Source organism: Pan troglodytes, chromosome 6 (genome assembly GCF_028858775.2).
Source record: "Pan troglodytes isolate AG18354 chromosome 6, NHGRI_mPanTro3-v2.0_pri, whole genome shotgun sequence".
Lineage (NCBI taxonomy): Eukaryota > Metazoa > Chordata > Mammalia > Primates > Hominidae > Pan > Pan troglodytes.
In genome coordinates this window covers 100,925,205-100,942,236 of record NC_072404.2, presented here as the reverse complement: position 1 = coordinate 100,942,236, position 17,032 = coordinate 100,925,205, and the positions used below count along the sequence as shown (strand labels likewise).

General features: G+C 38.8%; 1 protein-coding gene across 1 annotated transcript in view; it reads right to left on the bottom strand.

Annotated features, from left to right (window-relative positions):
- Positions 1-831: 831 nt before the first annotated feature.
- Positions 832-17,032, bottom strand: part of LOC748594 (heterogeneous nuclear ribonucleoprotein A1-like) — a 30,108-nt gene continuing 13,907 nt past the window's right edge. Inside the window, exon 3 of the mRNA XM_063815935.1 lies at positions 832-1,416. Within this exon, the coding sequence (XP_063672005.1) occupies positions 887-1,416 (530 nt within the window). The 3' untranslated portion in view covers positions 832-886. The remainder of the gene's footprint in view (positions 1,417-17,032) is intronic.

Genomic DNA, 17,032 nt, shown 5'->3' with positions numbered 1-17,032 from the left:
GGAAAGAGCATGACCCTATGAAGAAAGGAAATGAAGGCCTGTAAAAGGGACATTTTTATAAGCAATATAAAAGGAGATACTTTTTGGGTTCATTTCTTTTTGTGCAAAAATGACAACTAGGGATATGAATCAAAGTTTGGGCTGGATTAGAAGTATGTGCTTCAGAAACGGCCACTGGCAGGTCAGTCTACACTCTGGTTCATGGCTAGTCCTCTTCTCACATCCATCAGCTCCCAGCTCTGTTACCCTTGGTAGCAGTGTGGCAGAGCCCTGTAAGCTGTGCATATAACCAAAATATATGCTCCATTACTACGTGATTGTGTGACCTTGGACAAACTGTTTAACTTTGCCTGAGCCTCAATGATATTATCAATGAAATGGGGACGTTTCTATTTTCCTCGTGCCAAGGGCTGTTGTGAGAGTCAACAAGAGGACACAAAAGGAAACATTTTGACCACAAAAACTGCTGTATACAAGTGTGAATTCTAGAAAAATCAAGCTGTAAGCCTGGTGTTCTGTAGAACATTGTTTCTCTGTAGAGCGGTAAGTGATAACACTTTAAAGAACCGTTGAAAGTGTGTGCAGTTTTACTTTTTTGAAGGGTGGCCTCATAAGCCTTAGATTCCTTTTAGCTTTCTTCAGGAGGTACCGCTTGTCCCTATATACTGCCATTTTTCCTTATAAAAGAGTTCCGGGTGCAGTGGCTCACACCTGCAACCCCAGCACTTTGGGAGGCTGAGGCGGGTAGATGACCTGAGGTTAGGAGTTCGAGATCGGTCTGGCCAATGTGGTGAAACCTTGTCTCTACTAAAAAAAAAAGAAGTACAACCTGTAGCTTCCCTGTCACTTCTCTGGCTCTCCTCTCCTGCTAAGCTTTGTTTCCTAATTAAAATCTTCTGCCACTGCCATAGCTACTGCTGCTGCTGGAACCGCCATAGCCACCTTGGTTTCGCGGTTTTGCAAAGTATTGGCCTCCACCGCCATAGGGGCCAGAGCTTCTGCCTCCAAAATTTCCTCCCTTCATGGGTCCAAAATTTGAAGACTGATTGTTGTAATTGCCAAAATCATTGTAGCTTCCACCACCTCCAAAATTGCTTCCATCATTACCAAATCCATTATAGCCATCCCCACTGCCACCATATCCACCACCACCACGGCTGCCACCAAAGCCACCACGACCACTGAAGTTTCCTCCACGACTGAAGTTGTCATTCCCACCGAAACCACCTCCACGACCGCCACCAAAGTTTCCAGAACCACTTCGACCTCTTTGGCTGGATGAAGCACTAGCCATCTCTTGCTTTGACAGGGCTTTTCTAACTTCACAGTTGTGGCCATTCACAGTATGGTATTTCTGAATGACAATCTTATATATTTGTGAACTCAGCCAAGCACAGTGGTGGCAGGGCCTAGCTGCTACAAAGAAGACATGTTTTAGACAAATACTCATGTGTATGGGCAAAAAACTCGAGGACTGTATTTGTGACTAATTGTATAACAGGTTATTTTAGTTTCTGTTCTGTGGAAAGTGTAAAGCATTCCAACAAATGGTTTTAATGTAGTTTTTTTTTTTGCACCCCATGCTGTTGATTGCTAAATGTAATAGTCTGATCGTGACGCTGAATAAATGTCTTTTTTTAAAAAAAAAAAAAAAAAAAAAAAAAAGAAGTACAAAAATTAGCCGGGCATGGTGGCATGCACCTGTAATACCAGCTACTCAGGAGGCTGAGGCAGGAGAATTGCTTGTACCTGGGAGGTGGAAGTTGCTGTGAGCTGAGATCGCGACATTGCACTCCAGCCTGGGTGACGAGCAAAACTCCATCTCAAAAAAAGAAAAAAAGAGTTCCCAGACCCTCTTTATGTATCACATGGTGTCCATTTCCCATGAAGAGGAGTGAAGGTTTTACCTTACGGCTCCTCTTAATCTTCCTGACAATTGAGGTTTTATAATTGCTTTCGTAAATTGTATGTTGTTAGGTCCATTCGGGAGAAAGTACTTGTTTTCCATAGACAGCTGGTAAAATTTCATAAATCCAGAATCCTACATCTTTGGATTTCAGACTCTGTAGGTCAATTTCATTAGAACAAAGAGACAGAAGGGGAAAAAACCATATTCCCCTGAAAGCGTTTTATCTTATGTGGAACTAACCCAAAGGCAGTGAGGTTTGTTTCTACCTTCATTCTGCCGCACCATTTAAGACTTAACATTCCTTCGCCCTGGTGCCAAATTTAGGGCAGGGTTGTGGGGAGAAAGTGGATGCCAGGGAAACATACATTTTATTTTATATTGGTACAAATGTCTTCTTCAATTTTTGTAACAGGCCTGCGAGCTTCCTAGGCAGGAGGAAAATTTGAATGAACTCTGCTTTTAGTGACCAGGAGTGGAGACATAAGAAGAGCTTTTCAGCCTCTCTGGTTACAGTGATAAGTACAAAGGGTAACTGGCATTAAGTCTGTAGTAATAGCTGTTATAAGTACTGACCATGATTTGAATCTCTCGATAACTGATTCTGGGGAGGCAGGAATATTTATCAAGCCATTAGGAGAGGCTGTTTCGTGCTGATAAGATGCCTACAACTGATGAGGTCCACCTGAAGACGGGATGAGGCTGGGCTGGATTTACAGCTATTTGCAGTGAGAGCAAAAACATGGTCTCCTTAAGAACAGCGTGAGGCATTCAGCGTGAGGCATTCAGCGTGAGGCATTCAGCGTGAGGCATTCAGCAATCTGTTTCCTGGGGCAAGCCTATGGAATCTTAAGGAAACAAAGTTGGTGAGCACCCTAGCATGTAAGGTGATTGGGATACTGTACTGATATTTGGCCAGTAAGTCACAATTTCATTGATGTGGAGGGAGGGTGAGGAAGTGGTGGTGGGGGGTGGGGGGGATAATTGAGACAGAAAAGTTATTAATCTGTAAATCTCATTTTTCAGAAAAATCTCACACTGAATTATAAGGTGCCAGACATGGGATTATCCTGGGTTTTTTAAAAAGTGAAATCACCCATTTTTTACAACTGCAGGGCCTTAGTTTGGGTTATTAGCACCATGGGAGAAGTTGCAGTACAGGCAATGTTAAAGTTGAAAACAAACAGCAGTAAAGCAGTGGCCCACATTTTATATTCCTTGCCTGTTATGTTTTGCACTCATGCATAACCTCAGTACCAGCTTTTACATTTTGTTTTTAAAAAATACAAATATACTATCTCACACTTTAAAAAATGACTTTAGTTGGCTTCTAAAATAAGAACTTGTTTTTTTAGATTGGTTCCATTTAAAAAAATAAAATATAGGATGCAATGCAGATATGCTGACCCATAAGGGCAGTTGAGTGACCTTACCAGTAAGTCTCTGGGACATATCCCCCTAGTGTCTTAAGGGGAACTTCCTTTTTACTTTCTCCTTAGCTGATTTTTCAAAAGCATATAGATTTCCTTAGCAATACAACGTTTCTACCTCTTTTGTCTGTGTTCAACATTTGCCTAAAGCTTTCTTATGAGAAATAATATTCATGGAGGATTGCCTGGAAGATATGCTGTTATTTTATTCCACTGGATATGCTAGATTTTTATCTCTGTATCAAACCAGACCATCAGAGAAATGACTATTTGCATCTTACTGGTTTTCCCTCCTCTTGAAGAGTCGGTTTTACTGAATTTGTAAAATCAAATTTGGTGCTTTGATGTTATACCTTTGGTCTGCTTTGAAGGCATGTTAAACAAATAGCCCTATGTAATTTGCTGCTGTCAGCCTGGCTGTGGTGAAAGGCATTGTCGCCTACCTCTCTCCTCTGTCCCACCCAAACATCTACTTTAGAAGAAGAACTCAGTCATCCCAGCTGGGCTGAGTGTGAGTGTGTGTGTGTGTGTGTGTGTCCTGAGCATCTGATATGTTCTCCTTTTATCAGTACTGTAGCTTATCCAGGGTCCCTTTTGCTTTTGGTCCTGAAGACTCACAGACACCCCTGTGGCCCACCTCTGGTAACTGCCTGTGGCTGTCTCTGGTGTTTCCTCCATCTAGTTTCATCTTGCTCTTCTCACAGGAAGTACAGCATCGCTGTTAAGAACACAGGCTCCTGAGCCAGACAGCCTGAGTTTGAATTCTGCTCCATCGCTTTCTCTAGGGTGTATGACTTCCAACAAGTTTCTTAACTCCTCTGTGCTTCAGTTTTCTCATCTCTAAAATAGAGACAATAATTGTAACTGTTTTTTAGAGTCCTGGTGAGGGGTTTAAAAATGTAAAGTGTTTAAGATGATGCCTGGAACAGAGTAAGCTCTATATAAATGTTAGCTACTATTCTTATTAGCCTGATTGGTCTCTTTAAAAATCGTATTTTACTCTGCAGGTTTTAGTTACCTCAAATTATCTTGGGAAGAGATGGGAAACACACAATTCTAAAATGTGAAAATTTAAATGGAGAATCAAGGTGACTATCTGTTTAAGCCCAACCAACATGCTATTTTTTACTTTAATTATCTGGATTTTTTATGTAAAAATGCTGTTTTGCCTGAATTGTTTTGGATGATCATGGCAGTTTCTCTACTTTACTCCATGTGAACAGAGAGTCTCCCTATTTCTTTCTTAAACATTAAGCTCAGTGGTAACGCCACTGAAGCCAGCTGGGGCTTAAGTGAATATTAGGAATAATATCAATAATAACCCAATACTCAGTTGCCACTCCTGGAGTCCTTCCTATCCCAGCCTATTGTGTACAGAGCTTACCTGAATGCCTCTGACTTCAAGCTGTCAGTGGGATCCATGACAAAAGTCACACCCATAGTTTAAACCTCAAATTCTTGCTATTCTGCCACTCTCCCAGCAGCAGGTGAACAAAGGACCGTGGGCATGAGACAGGGAACCTGCCTCTGAATGGCAGCCTGAACCCTCTCCTTGGAGGCCACCTCCCAGACCCCAGACTAGCTATGCCCTGGGAGACAGCCCCAGTTCCTGAAGGCTTGGGCTTTGCTTTTGAAGCAGCAGGATCCAAGGAGAAAAATGATTCTTTTCCAATGTGCCTCACTCCTGCCCAGTTCAGTGTCTTCCAGAACAAATATCAGACATTAGATTCTCAGTGCGGGGCTTGCTTCAGAGCCCAGCTCTTACAGTGGTGCTAAACAGATAAAATATTAAGCATCAGTGCATTCCCCAAATCATTAGCACAGAATCCACAGGTAATGAATTCAGCTTGAGGCTATTTGGGGCCTGTTGTTTTTGTTTCCCACCCATAGCATGCACTTTTCAGTAATGTACTCTCTGCACAAGATGAGGGTACGTATACTGTGTCCCCAGAAGGCCTGGAATGTCTCATTTCTGCCAGAAACTCTAGCTCTGGGGTCTCCAAACTCTGTCAGGAGCAGAGAGGAAGAAAAGACAATCATGTAGCCATCTCACTGATGAGAAAATGCTGTTTCTTAAGCCAAATTACTGATTTGAAACAATTTGGAGGATTTAAAAATATATAAAAATAAATCAGAAGTTAAAGAGTACACCTTTCCCTCTTTTCATAATTATTTAAAATTGCTTCATTAGTTGACCAACGTCACCTTTAATTCTTACACTGACCCTAGGAGGCTGGTAGTTTGGGTTCATATCGTCTCTGAGCTCCCAGTAGAGAAGCCAAATCTCAAGAGAAACAGGTTTCTACAGGTCTCCTGATGAGCAAATGGAGACAGATTTTGAAGGCAGTCCCAGCTGCCTGATCTGGAGTTTTCCTCATAGTCTAACAGTAGTCTAATTCTGATTAAGTGGAAAATGGCAAATTCACTTTGCACAGAGGCAACCCAAATATTTTTAGTAAAAGAGAGAAACCCATTTTCAATTTAGAGATGTTATCAGCTAGATGGATAAATTATGTAGCCCAAAGTGGGCTGCTGAGCTGCAAGATTTTGGAACGGAGTAAAGTTCATTAAACTTTCATCTAAACCGTTTCATGTACATTTGTGTGTGAGGTAATAATATCAGACTTTTGCTGATTGCCCTTTGGAATATAAACACCACACAGTTTAAATACAAGGTATTATTTGAAACTTGTTTCTCTGCACTGGACTCATGAAGTCACCTACTAGTTATTTCCTGCCTGGCATTTATAAATCTGTATTGGTCTTTTAGTTTAATGGTTTAATGCTGTGAATCATAGTAAGGGGTTGTGGAGATTGTGTTTAAGAACTATCTTCAAACATGCAAAACAGCAAGTTAATGTAGAGTAAGCTTGGTTATTTGATCTTAAATCGAGAAGAATACTGTGAACAAATAGAATGAGGAGTGAAAATGGGAAGGGAAAATAATTCTACTCTAATGTAAGGCAATGATAAGTCAATTTAAGGATGAATACAATATGGCTAAAGGCTGAGCAGCAGATAATAATATAGTGTGGCAGAACCACTGGGCAAGTTGGTGAATGAATTTGTCTTCAATAATTATCAGGTATCAGGACAATTTCTGTTGTGACAGAAAACCCAGCCCAAGTTGGTTTAAGTCAAAAGGGAATTTATTCACTAATGGAACTAAACATTCCAAGCATATCTGGTTTCAGGAAAGGCTTTACTTAGCAGGGATACTGCGACTCTGTTGGTTTGGCTCTGCTCTCTGTTATATGTTGGGTTAATTCTTTGGCAATTATTTACTCTCATTATGTTTAAATTAAGATCCAGAAGTTTCATTGAGTTTAATGGCATCCCATCATCTCTGATGTCTTTCTCCAAACAAATCACTGTGGCCAGAAGATCCTGAAGTTCTGTTCGGTTGGGCTTAGGTCACATGATATCTATGGAGTTGAGCGTGGAGTCATTTTTTGCCATTCCTGCTGTAAATGGAGCATCAGGAAAGAGGATACTCGAAATAGAAAGGAGAATTAGTAAAGGAAGTAGAATGAATGGATGCCAGAGGCCAAAACCTAGTTTTTACTATACATAGCATAGTCATTAATAGGAGCAATAAAGGAAAAAATACGCTAATACAAACATTCTAAATAGCATTAACAATAAACAGTAGCCCAAAGGATGATTATTAATCTTCTGTTTTAGAGACATCCATGTGTCATTTTGTACTTGTACATACTTCAGAGAAGTATTAGCCAAAGACCTTGACGTTTAATTGTAATGAAAGACCTAAAGTGTTTCCAAAAGTTTTCAACTGGGTGCAGAGGTCTATTACACTGAAAGTGTAACAATGTGCTTCTTTATCAGCTGTTACCTTTTCTATCTTGAGCTGAAATATTTGTACTGAGAAAAATAATGAGAGCTAGATTAGGGGATTTGCCTTAGTCCATTTTGTATTGCTATGAAGGAATACCTGAGGCTGGGCAAGAATTTATAAAGAAAAAAAAGCAATTGGGCATCTGAATGGGTGAGGCCTCAGCCTACTTCTACTTTATAATGGAAGATGAAAGGGAATCAGGGTGGGCAGAGATCCCATGGTGAGAGAGAGGAAGCACCAGGGGCTAGGGGGAGGTAGTGCCAGGCTCCTTTTACCAATCAGCTCTCTTAGAACCTAATAGAGTGAGAACTCACTCACTCCCCATCTACTCCCATCCCAAGAGAGGCATTAATCTATTCATGAGGGATCCACCCCTATGACCCAACACTTCCCATGAGGCCATACCTCCAACACTGGGGATCAAATTCCAACCTGATGTTTAAGGGGGCAAACATTCAAACCATAGCAGGATTCTTCAGGTAGGACTTACGCTGGAAGATGATGAGGTCAGCCTTTAAAAGGCATTTGAGAGTTGTATAAGTGAGCTACAAATCCCATGGTTCCTGTCTTACATGGATGTGTGCAAGTGCAATGGAGAAGTAGTAAGAGCAACATAAATGTAGTTGATGAACTCTGAGCACAGAGGCTGAAGTTGAGCACTTGCAAACCAAGGGAGAAAACCATCTGAACTTAGTTTATCAGCACTCTAACCAGAAGGTAGCCAGTCGACCATGGGCCAACATAGGATTTTTGCATTATTGCTGTATTTGCATTCCTTTTTCCTCTGTCTGGAATACATATTTCCCAGCATTTCCCATGCTTGGCATATGCCCATCCTTCAGACCTCAACTCTCCAGAGAGAGTTTCCTGACTCCCTCACTTTACCCATTTACTTAACATTCTGTTTATTTCCTTCACAGCACCTTTTTTAAAATTTAAAACTAGTTTATTTACTTTTCTATTGCCCACATCTTCCTACTAGAATTATGCTCCTTGAAGGTAAAGATGTTATTTATATTACTAACTTCTGAATGTCCAGCATCTAGTACCTGGCACACATAGAGGGTCAATAAATGTTTGTTGAATAAATGTTTGGGACACAGAAAGAACAAAATGTGTTGGAAATAAAATAGCTCACTTTGCCAAATACAAACAACAAATCATGGCCACTTCTGGCAGAGGTTCTGAACATTTTTTATGTGCAGCGGACCCTCTGGCAGTCTGGTGAAGCCTGTGGACCCCTTCTAATAGTGTTTTTAAATGTATGAAAATACAGTTTTGATTCAATTTTCAACTTATATCAATTTATAGAAACACAGTTATCAAGATATTTAAAAATTTATGATACAGCAATATATGTGCCTCTTGAGGTAGACAATAACAAGATCTAGACTGATCTAATAACTAACATGATTTTAAGGTAATGAGAGTAAATTACATTTTGAGATTTTGCAACAGCTATAATGTGATGAGAAAATATGTGTGATTTCCATTGGTAACAGTAGCTTGTTGTCTATTGTAATACTTGAAGGAAATGCTAAATTTCATTAGAGGTTAATGAAAACAAAGGTGTAATTTTTTTCCTCATCTAAGTATATGGACCCCCTAAATTCTCCCTACACAATTCTTAAGGGGACTGTTAAGAACTCTTGGAGCTAAGGGCTTCACCATTCCATATATATGGTGGAGTTAAGGATTAATGTTAGGGCAATCAGCAGTTATGCCTAAATCTTGTTTGTAATTGCCTGGTGTGTGTATATATATATACACACACACACACACATGCATACACAGTCATGTATTACACACACACACACACACACACACATGCACCATAAATATATATATGCTAGCCTTTAGAAAACAGTATAGAGTTTACCCAAAAAGATGGCTTAGTTCTTATTTAAGTAAAATGTTTTTGCCCTCATAGAGTACTGAGCTAAAGGACTCTTTAATTAAGTACTGCTAAGGAAAATAACCTGACCTGGTGACTCCACACATATTGTTGTTACAATTCTGGTTCTGTGATTCGATGAGTGAGAAAACAAACATTTATGGAATATATGCTCTTACAGGGATAAACTACTTAGCTCAGGTGGGTCAAGATCCTTAACGTATGCAGAGAAGAGTTAGGACTTCAGACAGCTCTCTTCTATAAGACATTTGCACATCACATCTTCCTTTTGCATGGGAAGAGAATCAGTCCATTATGAGTTTTCCCTTTTTCAGTAAATAATGAAATAAATATTTCAGTGGCTATGATGTGATGCACTTATCTCTCCAACATTATGTTTTATAATAATTCCTTTATTTCTGTCTTTGTAGCTTTTACTAAATTTCACAGGGGAAGAGATTCACTTTCACCACTAGTTTGGAAATATGTAAAGGGTTGGGCATTACAGATCTCATTCTTTATTCTCACTCTTGACCAGAAAAACATCATCCTGCAAAGGATGGTCCCAAAAGAGAAATAAGAATTTGGGGTAGATTGCCCCCCTTCAGCTCACTGGGACAGCATTTAGTGCACCTCAGAGGGTATGCGGAAAACCATCTGTGATACTCCTCAAACTGGAAGATGAGGCTGTGTGAGTGAGTGCATCCATTTCAATAAGGACTTCAAAGAGGTGTTTAAGAATTTACTTTCCACTATGACTGCAGGATAAACTATGATCCTCACACACACTTTCTCTTGATTCTTCCAAGGTATCATTAAGAATTTAGAAATATGAATATAACTTTAAAAATTTTCAAAAATTGTGAAGTATAGTCATTTTTGATATAAGGGTCTTATTTTTCAAGTGTTTTCAATGCCTATACCAGCAAGGGCCGGTTCTAATTTAATTTGACATGTGCATCAGTCAATATATAGTGGATTTTGTCATGGTAACAAACAACCCCTAAATCTCTTTATCTTAACCCAAGAAAAGTCTATCTCATGCATTTTTCTTGTGGTTCATTATAGAGCCTTCTGCTCATTGTAGATACTTGGAGATTGAGGCTGATGGAGGCTCCGTCCTGGCACACACTTTCACGATCATTATACTAGGGGTAAGAGAATGTGGAAAGCACGAACCGGCTCATAGCGTCACACATACCTTCTCTCATATTTTACTGTCTAAGGAAAGTAGCATGGCCACATCAAACTTCAAAGGGTGGGGGAAGTGCAAGTCTACCATGTGCCTGGAAGGAGAAAAGCTGGGAATGTTTGTGAAAGGTCTTATGACTACCACAGTGCACCCTCTGGTTACTATATGTTTTGTTCACTCCTTGTGCCCAAGGGAGAACAACCCAAAAGTCCCACCTATTGAGAGCATCAAGCTCAGAGCTCAGGATCTCTGAGGGACATTCAGTAGTCGCTATATCAGGTCTGGATGTAGTTCTTCTTAAGCCAGAGATCTGTGAATTAAAAGATGTGTTTTGTTCCCTCTATACACCTGATATATAATGGTGGAACAGGAATAGAAAAAACTCAATAAGTATTAACATTCCGAAAGAGGAAGAATGGGATACACCTAGGAATTCTAAAGTCCCTCTGGGCAGAGGTGGCAGGAGCCTCCATCCCTGAGGCGCAAAGAATGTTCCTTCATTAGACCTGATTCTGCCCTTTGCTCTTCCCTCTGAGAGGCTTGCCCTTCTCCATTATCTCCTTGGTCACATCTGAAGTGAGCCTTGGAGATTATGTCTTATTTGAGCATTAGCAGCTTCTTCAGCCTGCTTCGTGCCTCTCATGTTGCTAGCACAAGGGTCCTTTTAAACCACAATGGCAACCTGTTTTAATTAGGCTGGTAGTTCTATTGGCAGTACAACTTTCTCCAAAACTTGGCCAGCTTCTTAGGTATTTGATTCCAGTCAGCCTCATATTCAAAGAGCTCACTCACAACTTTTTTTAGACATGGTTCCTAGTTATGCTGTATTTCTTTGCTTTCTCCCCTCCATATCCTCTCATTGTTTCTGTACTTGATTGTGGGTTCCTTGGATTTATCAGGATTCAAAGGGCGAGCCACACTAGTAGTCTTCTTTCCCTTAACATTTTTGTCCAATTGAGAGGATTTACTGGGTTTGTTCCTCAGTTGGAATCTCAGACACCTTATTCCATTCAGAAGCTTTTGTTTGTTTGTTTTATTTTATATCCTGTGTGATTTATATTAATTATTTTCTGTCCTTTTCATTATAACTATCCTAGTGGGTGTGAAGTGGTATCTAATTATTATTTCAATTTACATTTCCCTAATGACTAATGACATTGAACATCTTTTCATGTCTTTGTTACCCATTTGCATATCTTCTTTGGTGTTCTGTCCATGCAAGTACTTTGTTCATTTTTAAATTGGGCTTTGTTTTTATTGTTGAGTTGTAAGAGTGCTGTATATATTCTAGATACAAGTCCCTTGTTAGATATATAATTTGCAAATATTTTCTTCCATTCTGTTGATTGTCTTTTCACTTTCATTATGGTGTCCTTTGAAGCACAAAAGTTTTAAATTTTAATGTAGTCCAATTTATCCTTTTTTCCCTTTTTTTTTCTTTTGCTGTGCTTTTGGTGTTGTATGTAAGAAACCATTGTCTAACCAAAAGTTATAAATATTTGCTTCTATGTTTTCTTCTAAGATTTTTATATATTTAGCTTTCATATTTATGTCCATAATCTACTTCACTTGGAGGTAATTTTGGTGTGTGGTGTAAAGTAGAGGTCCAAATTCATTATTTTCCATGTGGCTGTTTTGTTCAGCACCATTTGTTAAAAAGACCATTCTTTCCACCATTGAATTGTCTTGGCATCCTTGTTGAAAATTTCTTCTTCCTTCATTTTTTTCTTTTCCTCTTTTTAAAAATTCAGTTGTTGTCTGTCATCCAGCAGCCCTCTTTCTCTGCACACATGCTCTTTTTTAAATCTCTTTACTTCCATCTCTCTTTTCTGGTAACATGTTCTTTTTGTTCCAATTGATCGTTCTCTTAAGTAGGTTTCTCTTTAAAAAAAAATTTTTTTTTACTTCAGACTCAGATCCAGTATCTTAAGCACATTAGTTCCTTAAGCAGGGGCAGATGACTTTGTTTCCCCCAACTAGGTTAAAGCCTCCTGGCAGCCTAGTCTCTTTTTATTCCTAGCTTGGCTTAGAAAAGCCACAGCCTACCTAGTCAGCTCTTCTTGGTGTCTTACAGAGAGGAAGATCCACACATTTACAGGAGACCATGTTTCATCTTCCTCTCTGGGCTGCAGGTATGTCTCTGAGCCAAGCTCTTCCCAGAAACTACTTTGTGGAAATCAAGAGAGCATCTGCTTATCTTCAGTCATTCCATGTCACCCACAGTGAAAATTCTCTCCATCAAGATTCCCACAAAGCCTGAGGTCTCTCTTGTCCATGGATTGCAGCAGTCTGTTCTCTCAGGAGAAGCATGAAGAAATGAAGTTGGGTATGGGTTTCTGCTAATCCCTAAATAAATATCTATATATTTCAGGAAGTAACCTGAAATAGCAAAATCTAATTTTGGTGATGGTTATGTTTGTGATGATAAAAAATTGACAAGTTTCATGGCTACCAAAGCAACATTATATTTTAAAAATTTTAATATAAAACAGTATTTATGTTTTGGTAAGACCTTTTTCTGAAACCATTTATGCTGTTTTTGTCAGGCAACAGCATCAATTCTTGGCTCAATAATATCTCTTTAGCATATTAGTAATTATGAAAAGATAATTCAGCAAGTTGCTGCTGAAATGCAGGAATCGGGTGTCTTAAGTGTTATTTTAGTCATGATTGAGTAATCAGAATGAAGCTTTTATACCACATGATTACAACTTATTGAAGAGCTCTTAGGCTCTTAATGAGTGAACTATCTTTAAACTCAGATATCAATAAAATATTTTTCAATTTTAAAATGCATTTAGTATTTGAAAACAGTGGAGAATTTCTCAATGATTCCATTTATTCTGTATGCAAGCAGAATGGCAGATCGTTATATACTAACAACTTCAAAAATTATCATGGAAAATTAAATTACAGCAGAAATTTATAGATTCAGATGAACAGGGATGGATGTAGGAAAAGGAAAGGGGCAATTAAATTTAGTAAACAATTTGAACCTTAAATTCTTTTGAAATAATTTTTAAGTATATACAGTATCTTAACTCCTCCAAAATAGTTTCTGGGTAGAAACCATTGAAGGGAATCTTGGTGTTTTGCTTTTTAAATTATTTTTTAATTTTAATTTGTAAGTAGTGACAGCTATTTGTAAGCAATTAATAGGTTCAAATCCTTAACAGCTTTCTTCACAGTTTATATAACGTAGACATTCTTTATAGTTTGTATAATATTCTAGAAAAATCTCAGTTATCTCAAGAATTCAATTTATAATTTTTTAAAATCATAGGTTTTTGTTGAGTTGTCAATAAGACTGCATTTAATTGTTGTAAAACCTATCTCTATCTTATAGTCACTGCAAAATGTCTCTAGAGGAACTGAAAGGACCCAAAATACTGGGATTTCTGCATAGTACTCCAGGCATATAAAATACTTTCTCAGCTGTCTACACCCTTAGTAACCTAATATTTGAATGTGCAGGGAGCATTCCTTTGTGAGATTCCAATGTCATATTTATGGGAACAGTCTAGGTCATCAGTTGCTATGGCCAGAAAAGAGTATTGGCTTTTTCAGTTTTTGTCCCTTGTGAGTAATCCAAATCTTCTTATAACAAGAACACCAATACATATATACATACACAAAATAATTAAAATTGTGCTAGCTTGCTAGGTTTCTCTAGAGGAGGTGTTTCTCTGTTTTTTCAAGTTTATTATTTTACTTTCAGTTTTTATGGGTACATAGTAGTGTGTATATTTATGGGGTATATTAGATACTTTGATATAGGCATGCAGTATGTAATAATCACATCAGAATGTGGTATCCGTATCCACCCCCTTAAGCATTTATCCTTTGTGTTACAAACAATCCAATTATACTCTTTTAGTTATTTTTAAATGTACAATTAAATTATTATTGACTATAATCACCTGTTGTGCTGTCAGATACTATGTCTTATTCATTCTTTCTGTTTTTATGTACCCATTAACCATCCCTAGTCCTTCACTGCCCCCCAACTACCCTTCCTAGCCTCTGGTAGCAATCATTCTATTCTCTATGTCCATAAGTTCAATTATTTTTATTTTTAGCTCCCATAAATAAGTGAGAACATGCAAAGTTTGTCTTTTTGTGCCTGGCTTATTTCACTTAACATAATGACTTCCAGTTCCATCCATGTTGTTGCAAATGACAGAATCTGATTCTTTTTTATGGCTGAATAGTACTTTTTTGTATATATGTACCACATTTTCTTTATCCATTCATCTGTTGATGGCCACTTAGATTGCTTCCAAATCTTGGCTTTTGTGAATAGTGCTTCAATAAACATGGGAGTGCAGATATCTCTTCAATATCTTGATTCCAGTTCCTTTGGGTATATACCTAGGTATGGGATTGCTGGATCATACAGTAGTTCTATTTTTAGTTTTTTGAGGAACCTCCAAACTGTTCTCCATAGTGGTTGTACTATTGTTTCTCTGTTTTTTCACTGTCCAGATATCTGTGATCGATTGACCTGGCAACACCACTCTTGATTCTCTACATTTTCCATTTTGAGGACACAGTCCCAGAGTGTCGAATGCTTACTCACTCCCTTTCCCCCCAACCCTTCCTCATTTTAGCAAGAACACAAAGGATTAGAGTGACTGCCTCCATTCATAAATACTTTCCGAGCACCTTTTATATCCTCAGCATTTTCTTATTTACTTTGGGTAACAAAAGGATAAAGCATGGTCCTTGATCTTAAGGAGCTTGCAGTCTTTCGACGGGGATCAATACCTAAATGCTGGGAACAAGAAAGATAGGGCCTGCTCATTTGTATTTTAGATGAGTTCCTGAATTGAATGTGGTTCATTTGTACTTTAGATGAATTCCAGAATTGAATGTGGTTCAACTGAATGTGGTTAATCATCATGACTTTAGATTCAGTTTATAAACTTTACAATGTTTTATCTTACCAATAACTTCTCTGCTATAGGTTACTCATTTTGAGATCATTTATTTTGTTAGATATTCTAGAATTCCTTCATTCCCTTTCATAGTGCAAAATAAACCCTTTCCGTTTTAAAGTGATTTGATATATTTCCCACTTGTAAGCATTTAATTCCTCAGTGTATACAATGGACAATCTGGGGATTTTACTAAGACAAGAATGCTTGGAGCACTGATTTCTATTTGTTTCACTCAGTTTGTCCCCAAGAAGCAAAAGAGACATTGTACCATGTTGAACAAAAAGCTTGACCAGTAAGGAGTTTATTCTCATAATTGATTGTGAGTGTTTCACTACTATCTTCACTATTTTCTCAGAAACAAGACTTCATTATTATCTCAGAAATCCTAAAAATGTAGTACAGCCTCAAAAACTTGGACAAAATGCTCTGAGAAAAATTGATATAGATGCTTCCTCTTGACTGCGTTATCCAAATATCACAAAATGAGTATGCTATGGTTTGAATGTTTTTGTTCCTGCTAAAATTCATGTTGAAACTTAATCCCTAGTGCAACAGTATTGGGATGTGTGGCTTTTGGGAGATGACTGAGTCATGAGGGGAGAGCTGATACTGGCTGAACTTGGGGCTAGAACTTGGCTTAATTGTGTCTGCATCCTAGGACTTTGTGGAAGACAGAATTTAAGAGTTATGGACTAGGATATTTGGCAGAATAAATCTCTCAGGACCAAGTATTGAGGGAGCTGTGTGGCTTCTCTTAACTGCTTATAGTAGAATATGAGAAGATATAATCAATTTAAAGACTGAATTTATAATCAAAAGGGAAGCAGAATGTAAATATTTAGAAAATTCTCAGCTTGGCTATGTAAAGAATAAAAAATGTGTTTAGTAGAGAAAACCAAGAGTGTCGCCAAGCAGTCATTTGATAATGAGGTAAAAGTATGGATAGAAAGAAACCAGGTGCTATTCATCAAGACAATGGGAGAATGACCCTGAAGGCACCTCAGAGATCTTCACGGTTGCCATGTTCATAACAGGTCCATAGTGCCAGGGAATTGAGGGCAGAACAGTTTCAATGGAGGGACTCAGGGAGCCTTCGGGAGCTCAGGGCTCACTGCCCAGGGCTGCCTTAAGTCTCTGTGCCCCACATTCTGCCAATGCAGTCTTCAACAACACAGGCACAGGTGGGCCCAGGTTAAACTCAGACCGCCACTCCAGAGAACATAAGGGATGAGCCTTGGTAGGATCCACGTGGAGCTGACCCTGCAGACATGCAGAGTGCAAGAGTAGTGGAAACATGGCTACCTCCACCTATATTTTAAAGGATGTATTGGATAGCTTTGTGGTCCAAGCAGAGACTTGCCACAGAGGTGGAGCCACTACTGAGAGCCCCCATTAGGTCAATGCTTAGCGGAGCTATGGAGATAGGGCTGTCCTCAAGACTCCAGACCTGTAGAGCCATAGCATGCAACACTAGCTTGGGAAAGAGTCAACACTAGCTTGACTCTTGACTCAAATAGACACTTGACTCTAACTCATGAGAGCTGCATCGTGGCCTGTGCCCCACAAAGCCATGGGCACAGGGTCACCTGGAGCCTTGGAGGCCCAACCCAATCTGGTGTGTCCAGAAGGCAGGATATGAAATCAAAGAAGATTGTTCTCCAGACCTAAGATATAATGTTGTTTGTCCTGTTCAGTTTTAGAATTGAGACCTGTTACTTCTTTCTTCTTTCTCCTTTTTGGAATGGGAATGTCTATCTTATGTCTGTCTCACTGTATTTTGGAAGCACACAACTTGTTTGATTTCACAGACTCAC